The 25,767-nt window shown below is 40.0% G+C and overlaps 1 protein-coding gene across 1 annotated transcript in view; it reads left to right on the top strand.

Moving 5' to 3' along the window:
- LOC309397058 (uncharacterized protein C1orf94) overlaps positions 1-19,182 on the top strand; it is a 44,467-nt gene extending 25,285 nt beyond the window's left edge. The window contains exons 3-6 of the mRNA XM_081962752.1: positions 7,923-8,092; positions 11,584-11,658; positions 17,251-17,435; positions 18,766-19,182. Of these exons, the coding sequence (XP_081818878.1) occupies positions 7,923-8,092; positions 11,584-11,658; positions 17,251-17,435; positions 18,766-18,844 (509 nt within the window). The 3' untranslated portion in view covers positions 18,845-19,182. The remainder of the gene's footprint in view (positions 1-7,922; positions 8,093-11,583; positions 11,659-17,250; positions 17,436-18,765) is intronic.
- The last annotated feature ends 6,585 nt before the right edge of the window (positions 19,183-25,767 follow it).

The following is a 25,767-nucleotide window of genomic DNA, read 5'->3' as shown; positions in this document are numbered from 1 at the left end:
CTCGAAGTGGTGCGAACTGGCTGGATCCCATCACCGCGTGTAACCTACTTTTAGAATTGAGATGAAATGTTTTATGGGTTCCCACACCACTAAACTTGCCAATTGTGCTCTGGTCTGAACGCAAGCTTGACACACAACTTTCTTTAAATGAGAGGTTGCCTTTACAAAAATACTTAACTTTGTTAGTGAACTAATCAATAAACTCCTAAAACAAGATAAAACAAATGAAAGTTCAAAGTATTCAATTTCAGCTATTGTATAAATGCTGCTGCAAGGTTTGCAACCAATCTAATTTGGGATATTGTCCAGATAAGTGTAGTCCATGAGCTTTAGTATGAATTCAGCCAAAGTGCCTAAGTTCAGCCTAGTGCAATAGAGTAGCCAACTTGGGACTTTATAGATAACAAATTAACAGTGTTGGAAGGGACCTCGGAGGTCATCTAGTCCACCCATCCCCCACCCAAGCAGAAGACCCTACGCCAGTGATGGCGAATCTTTTTCTTACGGTGTGCCAAAATTGTGTGCGCCTGCACTATCCTGCGTGCACGTGTGCCCACTCAATCTCTCTGCCCACCTGCGCATGCGACACTCCCTGTGCATGCACGTACAACCCTCCCCTGGCACCATAGGCTTTCCAGAAGACTGAGGAGGGCAAAAACAGCCTCTCCCAGCCCCTGGGAGGCCCTTTAAAGACTGAAAATCAGCTGGCTGGCATGCGCATGCATGCTGCAGCTGACCTAGGGCAATGGTTTGTGTGCCCTCAGAGATGGTCCCATGTGCCGCCTGTGGCACACATGCCATAGGTTTGCCTTCACAGCCCTAATTGCATACTTATAAATTTCTACAACACTGTTTACCAGGGGTGGGTTTCAACCGGTACAGACCGGTACTGCTGTACAGGATGGTGAAATTTAGTATGCTTTCCCATACCCGTTGGTCAGGAGGCCCCGTACCAGAATGCTGCCTCCCCTTGTTCACTTTTTCACTTGCCCCGCCCATCCTCTGCCAAAAAGTTCTCAGAAGAAGAACGAGAAGAAGAAAGAACTGGTGAGTGGCTGTGGTAGTGGGGAAGGATGTTGGGGGAGAGGGAAGAGGCAGAGGGGCTGGAAGACTGTGTGGTGTGCACAGGCTGTGAGTTTTTAAAACTTCAAGTAAATCCAGGAAGAGGCAGAGGGGCTGGAAGTGTGTGTTTAAGGTGGTCAGTAATGTTGAAGACTGGCAAGGACAGCCATATTTCCTCTGTAAGTAGCTGTTTTATTGTTTTGTGTACTTATTTTATTCTTATTTAAGTAGTAAGTGCACAACATAATAAATTTCCTTTTTTATATATCTTCTTTTTGTAGGTCATTCTTTGGGGCAAAGAATTCAGTGACATCGACTTGGCCACTCCCACCCAGTCACATGACTGCCAAGCTACTCCCACCCGATCATATGATCACCAAGCCACTCCCACAAAACAGGCCACACCTACAGAATATGTTCTAAAAATTTTGAAACCCACCACTGCTGTTTACCCAACCGAGTTGACCTGAGATTTGTCTAATATATAGAATAGAATTCTTTATTGGCCAAGTGTGATTGAACACACAAGGAATTTGTCTCTGGTGCATAAGCTCTCAGTGTGCATACAAGCAATACATGATCAATCATGATCATAATCATCGTAAAAATAGATTCATCATAAACCATAAGATACAACACTTAGGGATAGTTGTAGGATACTAAATAAGCAATCAACATAAATCATACTAGGATAGTAAATAAAACAATGAAAATTGCAAAATACAAGCAACAAAGTATCCAAAGATAGGTAATAGGAAAGATGAGAATATATATGTGTGTTTGTGTATGTGTATATCAGTGGTGGGTTGCAGGCGGTACGCCCCAGTACAGGCGTACCGGAGCCTATCCGGAGCACCGGATACTATTCCAGTACGGTGCTCTGGAGTCCGTCCCCCCGAGCTCCTTACCAGTCTTTTTAGTCTTTGGCGCTTCTGTGTACGCACATGGAGCATACAGCACCTGTGCGATGCTCTGCTGAGCAGCTGGAGTGTCGTGGAGGCTCACGGAGGCGCTAAGACGCATGCACGCATACTGCCCATATGTAGGTGTGTGCTGCGCACATCCATGTGGACACCGCTGGGCCCGTTCCAACCGTATCAGTTGGAACGGGATCCCAAACCCACCACTGGTGTGTATAAACATAGATAAAACCAACAGCAAAATTAAACTTCAATCCTCTCTGTTAACAGTCTATTATTGTATTTCATTTGGAGAAAGTCCACAGTGGCTTCTAGTCTACCCTAAACCACTACAATCATTGTCTAGCATGAACCTTATTTCTGCAAACCACCTGCAGTCACTCTGAGTTGGGCAGCCATGTAAAATTTCTAAATATATAAATGAATAGGCTTGGGACTTTCAATCACATCGTTATGACTGCCATCTTGATATTTGTGACACTCCTCTCTGTGGACACCTCCGATTTATCTCATCAAATCCAATTTGGGAAATCAGTCTGATAAGCCCCCCCTGCCCCCCCCCAATGGCTTTTGAATCATATCTCCAAACCAAATGTTTACCCTGGTGAACAATCTAGTAAAGAATTGTTGAATTACCATTTTATCTGTACAGGCAAATAAGGATCTGGATAATTAGAAAAGAAGACGTGTTAACTGATTCACTTTCTTGGTTTTCTGACAAAAAAAAAAATGACAAAAAAATTGCAAAGCAATGTTTTAGGCTTCTGGGCAGATGAAATTATTGGTTTTCCCATATCAGAAAAACTGGATTTTGAGTTGCAATACCTTTCTAACAAACTGTTTGTTTTTTAATTTTATGTTTTTATTAATTAAATTTTTAGCTCACCCTTCTCCCCTACAAGGTTACTCTTGGTGGCTTACCAGTTATAAAACAAATAAAAATAATTAAAAAATTAAAACTACACAGAATAAAATGTTTTGAAAATGTTCCTATTCAAGAACACATGCTAGTGATAATATAGAAATCATTGATAATGTACTTGTCAAATTTCACTTTAGAAATATATACTACGCTATGTGGTCTACAGACCTGGGGGTTATACATTTGAAGAGATTCCCAAGATACTCCAAAAGCCAGACATTATATGATTTTAAGGCTATGCTTGCTGGATGGAGGACATGAGGAAAAAAAAGGAGCTGGGCATCTTATAACCCTAATCGGCTGCCCAACATGTCTCCTTTTGGGGGATTCTTCAGCCATCTCCTCAGGCCATGAAATTTAATTAAAGTATTCCATAGTCTGGGAATATTTTTGTCAGGCAATCCATCTGCTGGAAGATTAAAAACACCTTCCAAGAAAGAATGTATTTAGAGAACACAAACTGTTCCCCTCAGGAATAAGAGAAAGCAAGATGTTTGAACAAAGATGGCGGAGAAATTTTCCCACCTTTTGTTGTTGTTGTTGTTGTTGTTGTTGTTGTTGTTGTTGTTACAGCCTTAGCACAAGAGGTTCAGTTTGGTACTTGCTGCTGCTTAGTTTTTTCAACCCACAAACAAAAGTGGCTATTTAAAAAATGGATCCTTTCGACCCATTGAAGGAGTTGTTTGGAAAAACAATCTCTAGCATACAGTACAGTCCTGTTTACAGTTATGTAAATGATATTATATCTCCACAGGCATAGTTCCTGTAATTTTTATTTTCATAGACTTTCCGAGCCTGGCCAAGAACTTTTGGAATGAGATCTCTTGAAAGATCATGAGGGTTGGTTTTTTGTTTTTTGTTTTGCTTAAAAAAAAAAGAATTTACACAACAGAAGTCTTTTCTAGAACTGGCAGCTTCAAACTTAGACACTGGATGAAAAGCTGCAGGGAGTCAGATGACATATAACTTTAATAATTATTGTTGTAATTTTGTTACTTGTGTCTACTATGATAATCAGGCTAAATGTATTTGTTCCATCAAATAAGTAGAGATACTAATGTAACTTTACCATTTTTTTCCTTGGCTGCTTTTTATATTTAGGGAGATTTTACAAGGATCATTGTAGGAATCAAAAGCGAAGTAGAGACATTTTCTATTCCATGGTTTCGAGGGGAAACACTTGACCTGCTACCTGTCCATTCCATATGGGACAATTTAAAATTGAGATTTTTAGGAACAATTTGAACTTGATTCTCCAAACTAGACAAGCTGGTCAACTGAGTGATTGTTTCATTTTGTCTGAGAAATCCAAGTTCTTTTTGGCTACCAGAATATTAAGCTTTACCAAGTTGATATACTTACTGTTTTTCTGATGCTTCTTTTGGAAAGAATTTCCAAATATTTTAAGCACATTTATTTTAAGGTTTGATGCTCAAAAGCTCCCTAGTGAGGAGTTTCCCCTACTCACAGAAATGTATTAAGAGTTCTTCTTTTTTAGATGATCCGAAAATAGTGATATTCCTCAAATTAGAGTACTTCATTCCTAATCTACCATGCAAGATTTGCCTTGTATTTTTTCTCTGAGTGTATGGTTTCCAGAGAGAATCACTTATATTTCAGGAGAAGTCAGTTCTGTTTATTTTTAGTCTAACCTTTTTCATTAAGTGGCAATTTCAAGAGTGCTTTGGAAATTAACTCATCTTGCAGTATAGTACTTGCAGTTGCTTGATGGCTACTATCATATTATGATTTGGATCATAACCTGTAGCTAACATGATGTCATCAGCCCAGGAGCATCTTATCAGCATATCTAGCTGATACCTCCCACCTTCTATCCACTTTCCTGGTGAAAATTTGGCAAGTCAAGAGCCTTTCAAGGTTGTCCAGTGTTATTGTGACATGTTATAATAACAAAATTATGCAAGTTTTTAGTTCCCTCCTTCTTATACACCAATGAGCCATGAAGGACCCAGTCTTGTTCTCTTCCTGCTACTATTCCTTTCCCTGGGGTTTCTGCCTTTTTTTTTTTATAATGGCTTCTGAAGGCCATATTTTGTAATGGCTTCCAGACCATCTCCACGGCTTTCTACAGATGGAAAATTTCACAGCCTAAGAATGATTCCATTTGAAGTATCTTTTGGGTTCTCAGACCTCATGGTCTTCAGCATCTGTTCTCAGGGCCTTTGCCGATGGCATCCTTTAGGTGGTTAAATATTTTAAAAGGGGATCCAATTCTCTTAGTTCTAGGCTGGCTTTATTCATGCCAGTGAGATGTTTTATTCTAGTCTGTTGGATGTGTTCATAAAAACCTACATTACCTTCCTTACATGCTTTTTATATCATAAAATATTTTCATACCCAGAAAGATCTTGTTGATTGACATGCATTGACCATACTGTCACAAAAAGCAATACACTTCCAGAGTTTATTTAACATAGTCTATTGAAAGAAGGTTGAATAAAATTGCAAGGATCTTTGCAACTGGATCTCCCACCCCCACCCCTTAGAATTCAATTTATCTCCCAAGTTCCTACACGGAAGAACTTTTCAGTCTTTTATTTGTGGTTTCTGAGTGAACTTCTGATAAGGCTGTTGGGTCCCTGATAATAGAAGAAATGTCAACCATAGAAATGTGAAACATTCTGTGGCTCTAAGCATTTCCTTGCACCTTCCCATATATAAAGATACTTGTGTGTTATTCCTGCTAGAAAGTATTTTATCTTCTGTACTAGAGATCTGCAGTCTTTCACCAGAATTCAGACTACTAGTTAGCCTGGATAGCACATTGAATATAAAGATAGCCTTTTCATCTACAATGAAGGAGTTAAAACAGAAATCCACAACCATTTCAGCTAGTAAGAATATTTGGAATTTTGAGAGCATGTCATGTGCAATTAGACCAAATGGCTTCAAGGGAAGTGCCTATTTAAAAAAAAGGCTTGCCATCATCTAATTTCTCCTGTCACTCCAAGATGCTTTTTAGTCCTACCATCTCAATGGACTGTTTCTTCATTGGAATAGATGGATACTCTTTCAGATAAAGGTTAGAATTTTGGATGTGCAGCATTTTAATTTTCTAGGAAAGTATGTGGGACCTAAATGCTATCCTGGAAATAAAAAGATTTGTTCTACAACAAAATGTTTCTTTAAAAAAATCTGCCTTGTATCAAAACAGATATTACTGCCCTGTGGTTATGTTGGTATCCACAATGGGAGACTTCATAATGAAAGGGAGGGCATCATTATAATAGGAGTATTATATAATGAACTAGCTGTTAAACTGGCGTTGCCCAAATATTTGTTTATCCCAATCCTGTATTAAACATTCACAAATGTCCGAACCAAACATAATTTCTAATGGTGGATTTTCCCCCTTGCCAGAGGGTGCTGCATTGTGGAGTATGGTGAAGCCATTACCATGGCATCTCCACTGTGCTGTACAGTAGAAGCCATTTTAAGGCACAGCAGGCTATATCTTAACAGAACACATACTCCAAGGGGTGTTAGGGGTGTCTTACCCCCTGCAGTATTTGTTTCCAGAGAGTAAGTCATCTGTGTACCAAGTTTGGTTGAAATAGCTCAAGGCTTAAGTTCCAGAGTTATACTGAAACATGCACGCACCCGCACACACACACACACACACGTTCCAGTGTATGTCTGTGTGTGTGTGTGTGTGTGTGTGAATGTATGTGTGTATATATTTGTATCATTGATGGGTTGCAGGAGGTATGCCCCAGTATGGGTGTACCGGAGCCTGCCCGGAGCACCAGATACCATTCCGGTATGGTGCTCTGGAGGGCCCACCTGCCTGCCCGAGCTCCTTACCGGTCTTAAAAGTTGGAACGGGAATGGGAACGGGAACGGGATCTAGAACCCACCACTGATATGTATGTATGTATGTGTATCTCTCTGTGTGTATATATATGTGTGTTTGTGTGTATACACACACGCATGCGTACACACACACATATATGAACCCTATGGAATAGGAATGGGATGTCACTTACAGTAAGTTCATATGTGAGTAAAGGCAGGTGATATATATATTGCATCTGATATCCTTTATCAGCTAAGCCAAGGAAATAGGTATGTATTGTGTCAGAACCCCTGGTATGCCCAAATATGAGAGGGAGCCTACTGCTTCCCTTTTATGTCTTTCAGCTCACCCTAGGAGCCATCAAGGCAGAAAGCCATTTTTATGTTGCCTTTGTTACATTTGTGTTGCATTTGTGCTGATAAATAATTAAAGGGAGACTAGTATAGATCTATTTCAAGCTATTTAGCTCTCATCAGCTAGCCATACCCAACTGATTCGATTCCCAGCAAGGGTATGGCTAGCTGATGAGAGCTAAATAGCTTGAAATAGATCAATACTAGTCTCCCTTCATTTATTTATCAGCAATGATGTAACACAAAATGGTTTATCATGTAAGCAACTGCTCGGAAGTCTCCTGGAGTGGGGCTGAAAGGTGAAAGGGAAGCAGTATGCTCCTTCCCATATTCCAAAAATAATTGACCATGACACTTTGGTAGCATTGATGCCCCCCAGAGATAGATCAAGATACTGGCTTCTTTTCATTTGGGCATAATGATCTTGCTGGCATTTTAATGGGAACCAGAAGTGCGCGGGGAGGGGGTGCTGTGTACTTTTGTTCTGTATTATGTTCCACTGTTCAGATACATGTATCAATTGGTCTTCTGTTGGTCTGTCTGAGCATGGAGGAGGTGATCAAACTTAGAGTTTGTGTGGGAAGGATGGAGGGACACTTCAAGACTGCAGGACTCATGCAAAATGGAGGAAAGAGCATATTTAGTTTGCAAGCCTATGTGCAATCTCCTGAGAGTAAATTCACAGCATTTCATAGGAGCTTTCTCCCAAGGAGATTGATATAAGATGAAAACAGTTGTTACCTAATTTTCATAACATATCTGCATTGCAATTACATTGCTGTATGCAATTTAGAAAAAAAAAAGAATCTGGCATTGCAGGATGTGATTCTGTCTTTTATCTTTCACAGCAACTTCAACAGTTATCGATAAGAACAACCTTAAATACAGTGGAAATGTGTTTACCCCACGATTTCCAACAACTTCAACTACTACCTCATTGAAGCAACCAATGTGGCTGAGTTTGAACTACCCTCCACCTCCTGTTTTTCCCAACCACTCAAGTTTCCCTCAGTATCAGGTAATATTTTATTTTATTTTATTACTTTACTTTACGTTATTTAGTTTGTCACTCACGTACAAGAAAACAGGAATAAGAAACATGAATAAGAACACAGGTATTGGGTACAAATAAATGGGGACAGGAGGACAGGGACCTTAGGCACGCTGGTGCGCTTATTCATCAGCATAAGTGGCACATATGCTTATTGTGGAGTAATTTCTAAGGGACCAATAAATGTGTCTCAACTGAGCTGGAAGGAAAGAAAGTAGAAGAGGATACATGGGTACAACATTATTGCCATTCTAGGAGCACAAGAAAATTTAGGATTTTTTTCAGTAGCTTGTCCCTTGAAATAGCTGAAAACATGAGAATGAATTGTATATAGTAGGAGAAACTTCTCTAATTCTATAATTATAGTCCTTTATTTTGGTTAATGTTTTTGATTCACTTTATTTTGATTTTGTGTACAAAATCTTTTTGCTTTTATTATGTACATTCCATGAGTTGCCTAGAATTCAGTTGGTTTTAGGCAGTCAGATAAATTTCAATTTCAATTTCAATTTTATTTGATTTCTAGACCGCCCCCTCTCCCCGAAGGGACTCGGGGCAGTGTACAGGTACCACATTAAAAAACTATATACATAATAAATACCCTTAAAACCAAATTAAACCTTAAGCCCTGTACCAATTGATAAAAATTAAAACTCGGCCTAAAAGCAACCCATAGAATTTAAAAATACAGGCTTGAGGTGGGTAAGCTGGAATTAGGCCAGGCCGGCCAAATTGAACAGGTGGGTTTTAAGCTTCTTACGGAAGGAGCGGAGGTCTGTAGTTGTTCTGATATCAGGGGGAAGGTCATTCCAGAGGGTCGGGCCCATCACAGAGAAGGCCCTTCCCCTGGGCGTCACCCGCTGGCACAGCCTAGTGGACGGCACCCGGAGAAGTCCCTCTCTGTGTGAGCGGATTGGCCGAAGGGATGTATGGGGCAGGATGTATGTTTTCATTCATAAATAAATAAATTGGAAAGGTAAATAAGTGGCAAGATGTCATAAAACTGGTAATGGCATAGGGTTAGATCTGTGTAACTACCTGATATTTGAGGACTAGACAGACTCTGGTTAAGGGTATTTTGACGTCAGCTTTGTTTAATAGCCTACTGTGAGGGATGGTGCCTATGGAGGGTAAGGCAGTGTGATGGACATATGTGAAGCATTAGTTTCCCAGAAAGGATGAAACAGATTCCAAGGAGTCAGCAAGACAACAGGTAGCACAGCTTGGGTGTGGAGCAGAGACAGAGCAAGAGAGTTAGGATAGCTACTCACAGGGTATATCAATTAGTGAGAGAGTAGCATAAGTTTAGTTTGGCAAAATGCTGGTTTTTTTTTTAATGCGAGCAAATAAAAAACTGAACTTTGATGGCATTGTTCTATGCCATTCTTGGGTGGTACTTAGAGATGATGATGATGTCATCAGTGTACAGCATATACAAGGTTGTATGATCTCTTGCATGCCTTCAGTAGGTTATAGATTACTTTGCACTAAGTTATAGTAACATCAATACTCATGTTATTAATTGCAATTATTATGGATACAATCTTCTGGTTCTTGGAGACCAGGCCAGGGATTAAAGAACTGGTTAATTACTGTTCTTAGATAAGATTTCATTAAGGATGGGCTAATTTAAGTCTGGATCCCACTTCAGTCTTCCCAATTGCAGCTGGCTGCTTCAGATGTTAAAGAGCGCAACCCTAAAAAGACTTCCAAAGGAGGAATATTGAAGATGGACACAAAACTAGGGTGATGAAAATGGAGGTTGTTGGGAATCAAAAGCAATCCCAATTTTCTGCCATGCCATCAGCCTTGGAAATATTCAAGCACCCCTGCAAATTTCCCAGAAATTTTCTTCCTTATGCACTTGCCTGGCTGCTGTGAGAACAGACTTCCATCCCGGATAGGCCAGGCATCCAATCCAGTATGAGGGACATTCCAGGACCATTGTGGAGAAACCTCCTGGCTTTAGCATCCCCTGCTGGTATTTGCCAGGAATATTACACATGAATTAGTTCAGGTTTTTTTCTGGGAAAAATGTTGCTAATAGGTCAAATACAATTGCACAATGTTAACAGTAACAGAGTTCAAAGAGGTCATCTAGTCCAATACCCTGCTCATGCAGAAGACCTATACTAGGGATTCGAACCGTCGAACTGCTGACCTTTCTGATCAACAAGCTCAGCGCCTTAGCCACTGAGCCAACTAGCCAGGGTCTTGAAGGTACCAAGGTATTAGATTATGCATTACTTTATAGGTTAAAGCCAGCATCTGGCCAACTGCATCTGGTATCAAAAGCTAGGTAGGTTCAAGTATCCTCCTGGAAATTCCTAGAAATCAAAACACAGTGGAAGAAAGCAATAACGAATCACTGTTATGTTGTCTAAAAAACTGCTTATCTTGTCTGCGAAGAGGCGAGGAGTCAAGTCAGCATGAGGATATCTTGACTTGCACCTCACCATGGAAAATGTCCTCCCTATGAAGAGGACAGAGTGAGACAGAGAATATTTTTGTTTTGTTTTGATGTTATAAATCTACTTTTTGCAGGGATTTCACACTCCCAATACTCAGAATGCCATAGTGTCTGCTCCCATGATAGAATTTTTTTTCCTACATGAATCAACTTTTGATTCATTGGCCAGAGAGCTTTTTAATTGTTACCACAACAGACTATTGACAGTGAGTTCAACTTTGGAGGTTGTTAGTTTACTTTTATAGGGCATGAAGCCAAAATGGTTAAAGATGTCCTTTCCTTCCTTACAGTGTAACTCTTTTTAACTAAGTCATATTATTTTATTCTTCATTACAGAAAGTACCATCATGTTTGCTTCTGTGGGTGATTTTGTTATATTGCTGTCTGTAAATTGTTTTTGTTGCCGTAGTTGTGGTTGCCTGTATTTTAAATTCATTTCAAAATGAAAGAAACTCTCATAGATTTCTAAAGCCCTGTAGTGAAAAATCCACTCCTTTCTCCCTGTCTAAGTATTCTTTTAATAGAAAATCTCTCACATTGTCAGCAATGGGAAGGAAATGATTTAAACAGCTTAAGGGCTTGTTTAAATTCCCCCAGACTGAAGATGAGGCTGAGGGTTAGAATTGTTTATGATGCCCCATTGAACTCAGGTAATGTCTCTTTTCCCCTTGACTCATTTTCCAATAGTTGGAAAACTGATTTTAGATAATTGGGGGTGGGGATGGGTTCAGCTTCAGATTTGCTCTTTGAGGTTGGACTGCCACCTCTGTGAGTTTGGAGGGGGGATTCTAAACTATTCTATAGTTCCTAGGATGGCAGTCTACATTATTTTTGGTTTCATTGGATGGGTTTTTTTCCTAATGTTTGGAAAATCATCTTAATGGTTTCCTCTTTATTTACTCCTTCGTTTATTATTACTGCATTTTGGTTAGGAACTTCAGAACATTGCACGTTATAAATTGGTTTTTCTCTTATTCATTCGGAACAGAGTTTGTATCAGCAAAGGGCACGGATCCCGTACCAGCAAGCTTTACATCCTCAGCTGGGGTGCTATTCCAGACAGGTATGGTAGAAGTTCTGTAAATTACCTGTAGCATAAATTGGGAGGGGGGAGGGAAAGTGTAAATCTGAAAAGACCTCTGTGGCTTTGAGCCATTCCATCTCACTCAGCCTCAGTCTTTTAATTATAGAGGGACGGCAATAGTAAATCCCTAGAGAGAGAAGACAACATTCTCTAGTAACAGTCTTAATCAGGGATTGCCAAATACAGTACTAACCTTGACCATGAATGTTTCCAAAGGGGGGGGGGGAAGGAACCCATGCTACAACCAATGCTCACCCTGTACTTGGAGTATGCCTCATTAGAATACCTGTGATGCATACAGCATCTTGGGACAATCAGTTTTAAGCAGTGAGTTATGTATTAATTCAAAAAAAAAAGAACTGCCAAAGAATGAAGGATATAGAAGCACAAAATGATGTAGCTATCCTTAGTAAGCTGGGGAACTTGAAATGGCTGAGTGAATGCAAACATACTTTTCAGGTAGACAGCTATTTGAAGTTATGACTGCCAAAACATCTTAGGGAGATATTTACGTGAGCAAGATTCGAACAGCTTGACACAAGGGTCAGATATGGGAGATCCCATTCTACAGCCTACAATGAGCATCTCTGCATTTGCAGAGCGGCAGAGGTAGAAGACCTGGCTCACATCCCATTGGATTGTTGCTTATATAAGGGGGGGTGGAAGGCAGGTACCTTGGTCTATATACCAAACGGAGGACCCATTGGGATCCCCATATCAAAACAACTTACCTTATGTGCAGCCAGAACCGGAAAATAACATTTAAAACAGCACAGTCCTTAAACAAAATGGTCTGGTTGAGATCTGCATACCTGGGACTGATTGGGGTAGATTGTAAGGGTGACACCCAAATATAATTTTATGTCATTTAATTCTATTTAACATATTTATGCATTAAATTATATTGCATGTTATCCTATAACTATTGTAATTTACCCTGCTCTTATTTTAAATTGTTTGCATAGGATTTTATTGGTGATATGTGTTTGAATCTATGATATGTGCTTTGATATGGCCTATAGGCTAATCAATAAAGCTATAATACTAATAATGCTATAAATGAAAATCCTTTAGAAAATATTACAACACAGCTTTTTTTATTTCTGCCCCTTCCCAAAATCTACAGTATTCCGCTGTTCCATTTAGCTATTGCAGGCTGAAATATATTAATATATTCCCCAATCATTTTTTTGTTTTATTTGAATTCAACTGATAAGTTGAATTGCTTACAACATCTTCTAGATCTTCTGAAGCTTTTAATAATATAATTTAGAAATTATTGTGCCATTTCTGCATGCATAGGGATTCCTTTGATTAAGTAAAAAGAAATTGCGACTTTTCTGAGAGAGCCAGGTATGAGATAAACAGGGCCAGACCTGTTCAATATTTGGATGGGTGATCACTGAAAATCCCCAAGTTATTCAGGGAACTAGATTGAGGGCAAAAATAGGTCAGTCAAGGGGTATAGAAGAACAGTGGTGGCACAGTAGTTAGAATGCAATATTGAAGTAAATGGAGGTAGTGACAGATTTTATTTTCTTGGGCTCCAAGATCACCGCAGATGGGGACTGGAGCCAAGAAATTTAAAAGATGCTTGCTCCTGGGGAGGAAAGCTATGGCAAATCTAGAAAGCATACTAAAAAGGAGAGAGAACAAACGAAAGTGCATATAGCCAAGGCTATGGTTTCCCCAGTTGCAATGGTTGGCTGTGAAAATTGGACCATAAGAAAGGCTGAGCACCAAAGAATGGAGGCCTTTGAACTCTGGTGCTGGAGAAGACGCCTGCAAATCCCTTGGACTGCAAGGCCATCAAACAGGTCAGTCCTAGAGGAGATCAACCCTGACTGCTCTTTAGAAGGCCAGATCCTGGAGATGAAACTCAAATACTTTGGCCACCTAGTGAGAAGGAATGACTCATTGGAAAAGAGCCTCATGCTGGGAAACATTGAGGGCAAAAGAAGAAGGGGACAGCAGAGAATGAGATGGCTGGATGGAGTCACTGAAGCAGTTGGCGTGAGCTTAAATGGACTCTGGGGGATGGTAGAGGACAGGAAGGCCAGGAAGAATGTTGTCCATGGGGTCACGATGGGTCTGACATGACTCTGCAACTAACAACAACAAAGACTGGGAAATCAGAAAATAAACATTATAATGCCAATCTACTCCACTATTGGTGCAAAGAAAAATACATGGATGTATGGGTGAATACAATAGCCACCAATTTGATCTGACCTTCTCCCCTGCCAAAAGGAATTTCTTTTTCAAGTTTTGAATGTGTAGATAGATGGCCTTTCATAAAATGCTCCACATAATCAACCCCAAGCCATGAACATAGGGCTTCTCAAGAAGGATGGGAATAAAATTAATGATTACATTAAGTAAACTATAACTTTAAAGGCAAAGGATGCAAGATTGAATATAGAAGGAATAGATGGGGCATCCAGTTCTTGCTTATCAGTGGAGACCGCGTGGAACAAGTGGCCAGTTTTAAGTTTCTGGGTGTTATCATAAAAGAGGACCTGACCTGAGGTGCTTACATTGCAGCCCTCGTCAAAAGGGCCCAGCAGAGATTATGCTACCTGAGACTTCTCAGGAAAGAACAGCTGGATGCAAAACTGCTGGTCACCTTCTACCGCTGCATCATAGAGAGTATTTTAATTTACTGACCTGTGTATGGTTTGCCAATTGAACAGTGGCAGATAGGACAGAGCTCCAGAGGGTCAACATCATTGCCCAGAGGTTGTCCTCTCCCCTCTTTGGAAGAGCTTTATAGCTCCTGCTGCCTTAAGAAAGTTCAAAGCATTCTGAAAGATCCATCTCATCCTGGGCACCCTTTTTTTTGAACTATTACCATCTGGTAGACGGTACAGGATAATAAAAACAAGGACAAATAGGTCTTGTAGTAGAAAAACAACTTCTATCCCAGGACAGTAACCATGTTGAATTCTATGTTGTAGTGCAATATCGAGTTTTCAATTTCAATTATACAGAATGTAAAGGATGTATGTCTGTGTTTTTACTTTTATAGTTATAATGTACACTGAAGACGGCATTTAATTTCCTTGTACCATGTGCAATGACAATAAAGTAAACTAACTAAGGTTGTGTTACTTTTACCATCCCTAAAAAAGCTAACAACTTAGTCTAGATCTCCCAAATATAAGAATGAGAGATAATGCATGAGTTGCTTAGAAATATGTATTATTTTTCATAATCAAGAAAGATGAGTTGCATATTTCTTGATTAATATATGCAGAAATTGTACAATGGTTTAATTTTTTTAGTTCATTTTCTTTAAAAAAATGTTTCCATCCACATGTTCCTGATACATTTTCTAAGTAATAACCTGAGGAAAAGGAGACACAAGTAAGACTTGTGGCAAGAGTGAAATAAGTGCTAAGTTACATTTCTCCCTGGATTTGAGAATTCTAAATAATTTAGCATTTATTATGGCCACCTACCTCAAATACATGGCTCTGGGCAACTTTGTTCCTGAAATAGAAATAAAACATTCAACCTTAATAATATTAACATAGATCTTGGGCAACCTGTATATTCTCCACCCCATCCCAAAATTCTTTTAATTTGATGAAAAAAAATTGATTTATAAATGACTTATGTAGGTAAAATAATTGAAGAAATCATTGAAGTGGGGAAATGTAGGCAGCCACAGAGGCTTCTGAAAGATGGAGAGACAAAGAACTGCCACACCTCCTCCTAACTCTCCCTTGAACAGGGATCATCAACCTTTTGGATCTCAGGGACCACTAAATTCATAATTTTAAATCCCGTGGACCACTAATATGAATTAGTGATGGGTTGGGGTCCTTCAGGCACTTATCTTGGCTGCTTGTTAGCGGAGAGAAGCGACCGGGGTCAACCATAGATTTTCTATCCATTGCAGCTTGGAATCTCAAATACAGCCAAGAATGAATGTTTGTCTTGTAGCCAGACCGGGTGCTAGATCGCCCCCCCCCCCTGCAAACTCTGTCTTTCAAGGAGCCTGGCCGAAATTTTGTGCACTGCTCACTGAAGCGCCTGGACTCCCGGGGGGGGGGAGGAGGAAGGGAAGGGTTGGAGCTACTAAACAGGCAGCCAAGCTAAGTGCCTGAAGGACCCCATCCCATAAGCGAGTGGGAGTAATTGCTTTGGCAGGCCGGATCCGGCCCAGGGATCATAGTTTGAGGATCCCTGATTTAGTGCAATGTTTAAAAATGCAAAAATGCAAACATTTTTCTGTGGACCACCAAAATTTTCTTGCAGACCACCAGTAGTTCAAAGACCACTAATTGGTGGCCGCTGCTCTAGAAGGTACTTGAGATTGAAGTTATAAAACAGAAGCCTATTTGTAGGGTAAGAAAACTGAAGAACAAGGCAGCTTTCAACACCATATCCATATAAAGCTGCAACTTTCATTAAATTGCAAATAGGGAAGGCACAGTTTCATACAGCCTCTTCCTCACCCTGCTCCACCCCCTCTCAAAAAGAGAAAAGTTTGATGGAGAAGAATAATGGAAAGAAGTTGGCAACATGCATTGGGACTACATGTAGACTGACTTTGTATCTTCAGTTGATGCACCTGAATCTTTCTATTCCCCTTTTACGGATATAAAACTGGGAAGGTCCTTCTCAGGCTTAAAATCTATTTTCTCTGTGTATTCAGTGGTTAAAGGAGCATAAACTCTCCCAGAAAACATTTTATTATAGATTCCTTTCACTTGAGAATTCTAATCTTCCTAAAGAGCCTTGAGAACAAAGGGAAAAGAGAAGGGAGTGGACATTCATATTCAAGTCTCAATTTGATGTGGAGGTTGCTGAGTCACTTCAGAGTTAATCTTAGCCCATCCTACATTTCAAGGTTATGATGGGGATGAAATGTATGTTTCCCATACCATGAAATGTATGACTATGATATAAAAGATATCTCTGTCTGTTCACAAAGTTGCACAGGGGAGCCCTCCTCCAGGTTCCCTGTTTGAAATAATGCCACCTAATCAGACCTAGAGGGTGAGGGACTTCTCTCTCCTGCCTACTTAGCAGTTTGAAATCATGCAAATGCAAGTAGATAAATAGGTACCACTTCAGTGGGAAAATACCAGAGAAATGAAAGGAGCCTCCTTGGGCATCTCCTGGGCAACAGTGATGTCACTTGGCTAATCCTTTCAACCTGGAAGAGCCTTGGTCAGTGTTTCCAACACAAATGAAATAATAGAAGTGATTTCTCTATGGCAATAACTTCCCTTTGGAATGAGTTTCCCCATCTTCAAGGTATGGATGAATTGACCCTATTGGTATTTCCCAGAATGGCCTGTGATCTGTGATTTGTCTGCCAGTTTTCACCCCCAGTTTCATATGCATGTTGATTATGTTTTGAATGTTGTTAAGGGTTTTGTTTTCCCTTTTATTTTTATTTTTTTTAAAAAATTGTTTTCAGGTGACATTTTAGAGTCATATATTATGAGAGGGGTAAATGAATGGATGGATAAATGGATGGATGAGCCAGCTCAAATGGGAAATATTTCTATATTCTTAGACAGCCATTAAATCCTACTTTTTCTCCCTGTTGTACAGGTAGCTCCTTACAATCCACAGCAAATCTTCCGCTCACCTTACACACCTGTCCTCAGCTACATCCCTTTGGTTCAACCTGGTTATTCTTATCAGCAAAGGAATCCAACCAAAGCTTCTAATAGTGTTCGTGACCCCCCAGCAATGGCAGGGGATGGGCCCCAGTATCCATTTTCTGCTTCTTATGGGTAAGCAGCCTATCACACTTCCTCCTTTAATGTATTTGTGTGCAGGTGTATGTGACAATAGAATGTCCGTGATGATCAATTTGTTCTGCTATTACCACTAAACCCATTTGACAGTTTACAAATTACTTTAACTAAAAGGGGGGGATCTAACTTTGTGGAACATAGGGACAATTGACACTTGATTAACATAGTAACAAACAAACACAATTCCAGATTTTTATAACAAAGATAACTCAAAACGGGATTTAAAACAGATGTACCTATTTCTGAATATTATCTATCGCCCATCAATGCTTTTCGTTGGGGTCCTAGAATTATTCTTAAACCTGTTGCCCAATGTGATAAATGCATATTATTTCCAAGCTAGTATGTTGAGCATTCCTCTGGACTGGCTGGGGGATTTGGGCAGTTGGAAGTCCACACATATGAAATCTTCCATGGTTGAAAAAGGACAGGTCACTGCTTTCTACAAGTGTTTCCCAATTCCCTCTCTCCAGCTGTCTCCTCTGTTTGGAATATAATCAGGGGTGGGTTGCCACCAGTTTTACTACCAGTTCGCAACCCACAAGCAATGCATCTGTGCGTTGTGCACACGTCCATTGTTCAATGTAAATTGTTCTTCGGGCATGTACAGAACAATTTACAGTGAATGCACATGCACAGTCACTAAAAACCAAAATGGTGGCAGCCCAATGGCAGTGAGGGAACCGGTTTGGGGGCATGGCAGGCCTGGGTCACGGCCGGTTCTGTGACTCAGGCCTGAATTCCACTACCAGTTCAGCTGAACCGGGCCAAACCGGGAGCAACCCACCTCTGAATATAATCCAGTAGACCATGCCCAATGTGGCCACTGTGACTGGCAGTTCCCCCATCCAATTACAGTGCAGTGCTGTGCAGACTTTGTTAAGACAGCTGCTACAGAGTCTCAGCGGGCTGAGATGGGAAGAGAGAGGCGGGGGCTCTATAGCATTCCTGTGGTTGGTCCTCAGGAGGGGTTGCAGCCATCATAATTTTGGGTTATGTAGCTTTTGAAGTATCTGTCATAACTTTGAACAGTTGTTAAACAATAAGTCGTACCTCAAGGGCTACCTGTCATTTTTATTTACTCGTAATAGTTTTCATTTAATAATATATTAATTTGTATAATAATTTGTTGTTTCGTTTTCTATTTTATTTATTAATATTTTATGTACTACTACCATAATAATAATTCTATTAGCATTAAAAGAGATTATTCAATAAAGATTCATAATGGGATTTGGGGTGTACACTAAAAATAATTCTTCTGATTCTTCAATAAATTATTTAAAATTCATTCTTTTATCCTCAGGTTCACATCTACCACAGCTGCTCCTGTAAGGACAAATCCTTATTTCTCTTCTAATGGAGGTGGTGGCAACAGTTATTAGAACATTTTGTTTTATTAGTTTTGTTATTTTCTTGGAAATATGGACACTTTAGAAATATTTTTAAAATTCTTATAATTAGACATTTTGTTCCAAAGTTAAGGAATTCAGATCCAAATCACATGTGTAATTTTAGGGCTAAAAGATAGGCACCCATCCAAAAGAGCAACATTTTATTTAGCAAGAATGGATAAACATTTCAGCGCTTTTTAAAAGAAGTATTATTTTTTTAAAGACATTTTTAAAGTTTTTTTTTTAAATGACAAATATCTTTCCTGCTTACAAGTTGAAATTTTCTGTAATAAAAGTGGCTGATTAAAAAAAAAACTAAATCAACAAAATGCTGTTGGTAACTTTTGGATAGAACTGTATCCATCTGTTATTTGAAAAACTGAATCAATTCATTGGATATGATTGCATATTGAGCTAAGCAAAAATGCTCCTTATTTCATTTTAGATTAAAGCACTGCACGAACCATCTGTTATTATTTATAAATCATGGTTTAAGGCCACTAATGAACCCAGCCCATTGTAACATATTCAATAAACTGTGTGGCAATATAAGAATTCAGTCAATACCTGGTTTTAGACCACGGCTTTTAAAAATGTTTCAGATGATGTGAATTTGTAACTTCCAAGGAAACAAATGGCAGCACTTAAAGAATTTACTAGCATCACTCTTACTCTGATCAAAATGGAGAAAGCAATCAGCTTTGCTGGATATGCCTGGGAAAAAGAATGTATGGTACATCTGATGAAGCTGAAGTCCAAAAGAGATAGCTGTTTATTTATTTTTATTTATTTATTCAAATTGGTTAATAGCTGCCCAACGGCAATAGACTCTGGAGAGCATTCCAGACCAAATAAATAAATAAATCCACAAAAGGAGATAAAACATAAAACAGAAAGCAATTTTAAAAGCAACATGTTAAACAAAACAGGAACAAAAATACAATAATTCATTAACCCTTTGCCATTGCCAGATTTAAAGAGATTTCCAGAACCCTCTCTGGGGGATGCTGGGTGGTGGCCATGACAAAGAATGTCCACTTTCTTGGTCTTATATGATTATTGTATTATTTAGGAAATGTATATGCAATCTAATTTACTATCAAGTCACTTTTGATGACTGAAATGGCCAACAGAAATGATTTGAAGCAAATATCCAGATATTCAGTCTCGAAACAAGTGATAGCAAACTTTTTTTGTAAACAGGTGCCAAAATTGTTCGTGCATTCTTTTCACCCTCCCCAGGCTTCAGGAAAGCCTCCAGAGCCTGGGAAGGACGAAAATGGGCCCAACGGGCTAACAGAAAGTTTGGAAAAGATCTGTTTCCAGCTTCTGGAGGGCCTCCGGGGGGCTGGAGGAGGCTGTTTTCACCCTCCTCAGGCTCCAGGAAAACCTCAAAAACCATTTTTCACCCTCCCAGGACTCCAGAGGCTTTCCTGAAGTCTGAGGGTCTTCCCCAGCCCTCCAGAAGGCCGAAGATCAGCTGGCTGGCACATGCATGCACACTGGAGTTGATGGCTCACATGCCAGCAGATATGGCTCCACGTGCCACCTGTGGCCCGCATGCCATAGGTTCGCCATCATTGGCCTATGCCATACAGGGCTTTATAGGCACCTTGCATTTCACTGAGAAATCAACTGTCAACTAATGCAGCTTGCATAGAAGCAGTGACATATGGGCATACCAAGGGCCTCCTGTTACTGCTTATGCCATTACATTTTGAGCCAGCTGTAAATTGTGGGTGGTTTTTAAGAGTAGCTCCATATAAAGTATAACTTTATTAAAAAGTGTTTCAGGAACGAACGAACATACATACATACATATATATTGAAACTTGCATCAGGGATATCTATGTTACTGGAATGAAACCAAACCTATATAACTTCCTTTATTGTTTACTAAGGAATGTACACCAACATCCTTCTACACTGCAAGGAAAAAGTCCCTTCTCTGCCTTATGGGTTGTCTGGGCCTTCCTCAATCTCAGATCCCCTACCAGAGAACTGGGAATTTGAGGGTTCTGCACAGAATCTTAGCTGTTCCTAGTGCTGCCTTCTTATGGCTAGAGAGCTCTAAATGCTCCTTGGATCTCCTGGAGGCACTCTCCTAGCTTAGGAGTTATCATCCCAAGTGTTCCTGTCAACACTGGGACAACTTTAGCCTTGACTTTCCACATCCTCTCCCATTCCTCCTTCTGGCCCTGGTTCACCTCCAGTTTCTCATACTTCCTGGTGTTGCTGTCATTTGGCACCACTGCATCTATCACTGCTGTTTTCTTGTCCTAGTCTACTACCACAATGTCTGCTTGATTGACCAGTACCTGCCTGTTTGTTGGGATCTGAAATACCCATGGGACCCTAGTTTTCTTATTCTCCACATCTTTTTGTGGGATCTCCCAACTAAGACTTAGGAGAACCTAGCCCACATTCTGTACAGATGTTCCTGTATACAATGCCAGCTACTTGATTGTGCTGTTCAGTGTATGCTGTTCACACCTGCTTCCTTACACCCTACCATTATGTGTTGACTGTCTCTGACAACTCTCTGCATAACTGCCCTTGGGTCCCATCTAGTATGATAGACCCCAATGTCTATGAATCTTTTTCTTAGTGTCTGTTTTTGTTCTTTTCATCCAGCCCTTTCCATCACTGATAGGTTTCCCACTATCTCTTCAGTTATATGTTGATGGTACATACAAGGTCTTGCCTTGCCATGGCACATTTTCTGCTTGATCTCCCTCCCAAATCTGCTGTTGCCTCAGGCATTCTCTCAACATCTTTGGGTGCCATCTTACTACTGTATTCCTGAGTACTCCAGGTTTCATTCATGACAGTGGCTTTGATGCTCACCAGACCCTGGGTGCCCTCTTTCTGGTTAGTGTACGATCACTGATTGTTGGACGTGGCATGGAAACCTGTGTGCATTGTTTACAGCTTCTGGGACTTCACATCGGCAGCTTCCCCATCCTTTTTGGCCGGCTCACTATTGACAGAGTATCTGATGATTGGCAAAGCATACATCTTGATGGCAAGGATCTTGTTCTTCCCATTGAACTGATTCTTCAGAACCTGTCTCATCCTTTGGTGCTACTCGGATATTGTTCTCTTCCTTGCCCTCACCATAGTTTCCATGTGATATCAAGGTACATGCAGTTGGTCTGTATGTCTGCTATAGTTCTACCCCATCAGTCTTAATTATATTTCCTCTCTTGACTACCATCTGGCTACACTTATACTGTCTGAATGATACCCTGATATCCTCGCTGTTGATCTGTATCAGGTGGATCAGCAAGTCGATGTGTCAGATCCCTATCATTATACTGCCATTCAAGTGGGGAGGGGACCCCGGATTATTTTACCCACGTATTGCTCTCATCCTGTTTTCCTGTGTATCCTGTAATTCCCTAGTTTATAACTTTTACCCTGTCACCTATTCTGCTCTGTGCTTTGATTTACCTTGGGGGATGTACAAGGAGGGGGAGGGTCATCTGTTTTCTCTCAGTTTGGAAGCCTCACAGAAGAAGTGCATGGGAACAACTCCTTATCTCTTTCTCAGGACAACTGTTTCCACAACATCTTTGCATTTGCGGATTGGCCCATTCAACATCAAACTAAGAAGAGGGGTTTCTAACCACTTTACCCTAATGGAATTGCCTGGGGGAGTGGGGGGAACTCAGAGCCTGCTTTGCATAGCCTTGCATTCAATAAAAGTTTCCTTTTGAAATGCTAAGGTTTCAAGAGTCCATGCTTTCTTGAATAGGAAGGAGAGGCAGGGCCTTACAAGATGCCTCATTCATTCTTTGCATACAATTTTATGTCATCCATTTAGAGGAGATGGCTGATGATAGTTCTACTCTTGAACATGTATCCCTGCCCAATATTTGTGATTATCTGACTGAGGGGGGGGGGGGTTCACGCCTGTGAACAGCATCAGGGACAGTGCATCACCTTGGTATATGCCACATTTGATGGTTACTTGTGTGACCCGTCTTACGTTGAATGCCAGTGTTGTCTTCCACAGTCCCATTGAGTTCTTGAGGAAGATTATGTTGACTTTGTACAGTGCCAGGCATTCACAGATTCATATATGTGGCATTGAGTCATAGCTTTTTCTATAATAAATCCAGGCTGTGCTCAGATTGATCTGTCTAGATCTTAAGCCTTGGGTGAATGCTCTATCAAAGCAACTGGTGCTTTGAGCCTCTGCTATTGTTCCCAATGCCTTTCTGAGCTGTGTTCATGTACTAGCTAAGATTTCCTTAGCTTGGTGTCTATGATATCTGTCATGATTTGATAGATAATAAAGTGTGTGTGTGTGTATGTGTGTAAAATGTCAAGATCTGAAGAAGATCAGTTCTTGTTAGCTACAGCTCAACATGAGTGATTTACTCACTGAGAAGCTTCCAATAAATTCCATTCAGTTCCTTGGAAAACAATTTGAAATCCACAGACTAAATTCAATAATATTGATATTCCTACAGTGAACAGTAGTATGGCATTCTCTCCGTAGAAACTTATTGGCTTTTGCTCCCTGACTCTGGGGAAATTCTGCACTGGTGCTAACAATGTTTCTCTAGTATTCGTAACACAATTAAAGTAAATGAGATAAAACAATCATGTAGTTGAATTCCATTTCTCTTTCTCTCTTCTCTCTTGTTTTTTAGCAAGCTGTTGATGACAAACTAGGAGCCCAATTCATTATTGAATTACTTTTACCACAAAGGAGTTCATTAAGTTAGAGTATCCAATAAAAACCATCATCTTTCAACTTGCAGGAAGGCTCTTTTTAAAAAAAGAAAAAAAATCACTTAGCAAAAGAAGAGCAATTCTTGTTCCTGCGTTCCCATCTGCTTCGTTGGCCTGCAGCCTTTTAAATTTACATGATATAGACTTTTTAATAAACAACTAGGGAGTTTGTATCATCTACGGCAGAATTATCTAGATCTGGATCACTCAACTTGTTACCCTCCAATGCAGTATAACTAAATGGACACTATGAAGTTCTGGAAGATATAGACTGATGCATTTTCTTAAAAAATAGGCTGTCTGATGAATCCTACCTTATACCAGTTTGGGACAGCTTTATTCACAGTTTATCCTAGTCTTCTTCTAAATAATCTGCCTTTAACCAGCTCCCTTGTCTCTATTCTGAAAATAGGTATCTCAGGATAATATTAGAGGGTTAGGGTTTTATCTTAGAATGCACATTTACACATGTAGAATACTGAGATATATATTTTAGCACATATGACAATATATACATTTGGCTAAATGTAAACTGTCATAAACTGTATCACAGTAGCCCTAGCACTAGCACTTACACTTATATAATGCTTCATGGTGCTTTTACAGCCCTCTCTAAGTGTCAGCCTATTGCCCCCAACAATCTGGGTCCTCATTTTACCCATCTCGGAAGGATGGAAGGCTAAGTCAACCTTGAGCTGGTGAGATTTGAACTGCAGAATTGCAGCTAGCAGTCAGCTGAAGTAGCCTGCAGTACTGCACTCCAACCACTGCGCCACCTTGGCTCTGCATAGTATTTAACAATGTGCAACATACACTAAAAAGCAGCATTTCAATTCCCTTATATCTTATCCAAGGCAGATACATCTACAGTATATACCAATGTGTGTCAACCTTGGCAAATTTCGGTTGTGTGGACTTCAACTTCCAACAATGCTGGCTGAGGAATTCTGAAAATTGAAATCCACACAGCTTATATTTGCCAAGGTTTAGAAATACTGCTGAATCCAATGAATAGATATTTGAAAACTTCAAGGGATGAGCCACTTGTAGCAACTGTACCTGGATCTAAACATAATATGCCCTATTTGAGTTTGGGCTGCTGAAAACTATGGTTTTTATGATGTGAAGGTAACTGATTAAAGAAGTCATTGTTTATCATATGTAAAGCCAAGCAGGGAACTAAGAGGAGTTCATGGTGAATGAACCACATTCTATCCCAGGGGGCTTGTCGATCAGAAAGGTCAGCAGTTCAGCGGTTTGAAACCCTAGTGCTGCATAACAGAGTGAGCTCCCATTACTTGTCCCAGCTTCTCTCAACCTAGCAGTTCAAAAGCATGTAAAAATGCAAGTAGAAAATTAGGGGCCACATTTGGCGGGAAGATAACAGCATTCCATGCACCTTCAGAGTTTAGTCATGCGAGCCCCATGACCATGGAGACGTCTTCGGACAATGCTGGTTCTTTGGCTTTGAAACAGAGATGAGCACCACCCCCTAGAGTTGGGAACAGCTAGCACATATGTGCAAGGGGAACCTTTACCTTTAATTATAAAGCATCTTTATATTTAATTCATATATAGCAATAATCTTTCTTCATCTAATTTCTACCTCTTATCTCTAACCACTCGTAAAGTCTATTCCATATAAAGTAATATTCTGTGTCTTTGTCCTTTATTTTTAATGTCAATCTGTCCATCTCTGCACAGTATAATATTTTTTTGAATTACATCCTCTTTTAATGGAGTGTTCTCATTTTTCCAATATTGTGCAAACACAATCCTTGCTGCTGTCAATAAATATATAGTCCCTTTATCATAGCCCTCTGGCATTATAACCAACAAAAATATTTCTGGTTTCAGATCTATGTGTTGCTTGATCATCTTTTTTCAACCAAGTACTGTATTTTTGGAGTATAAGACACACCCTTTTCCCTCAAAAAAGAGGGTGAAAATCTGGATGCATCATATACACTGAATACAGCATTTTTGGCCTCCCCAAACCCCACCCCCTTTGCAAAAATGGCAATTCATAGCCTTTAGGAGGCTTCCAGAGTGCTCCTGGGAGCTGGGGAGGGCAAAAATGAGTGAAAAATGCACAACTTTTTGCTCGTTTTGGCCCCACCAGCCCCAGGAGGACTCTACAAGCCTCCTAAAGGCTATGCATGCCCTTTTTT

Source organism: Natrix helvetica, assembly GCF_964273705.1.
Source record: "Natrix helvetica genome assembly, chromosome: 9".
In the NCBI taxonomy this organism is placed as follows: Eukaryota; Metazoa; Chordata; class Lepidosauria; order Squamata; family Natricidae; genus Natrix; species Natrix helvetica.
The sequence above is the reverse complement of the archived record's forward strand: the minus strand, read 5'-3'. Positions and strand labels throughout refer to the sequence as shown.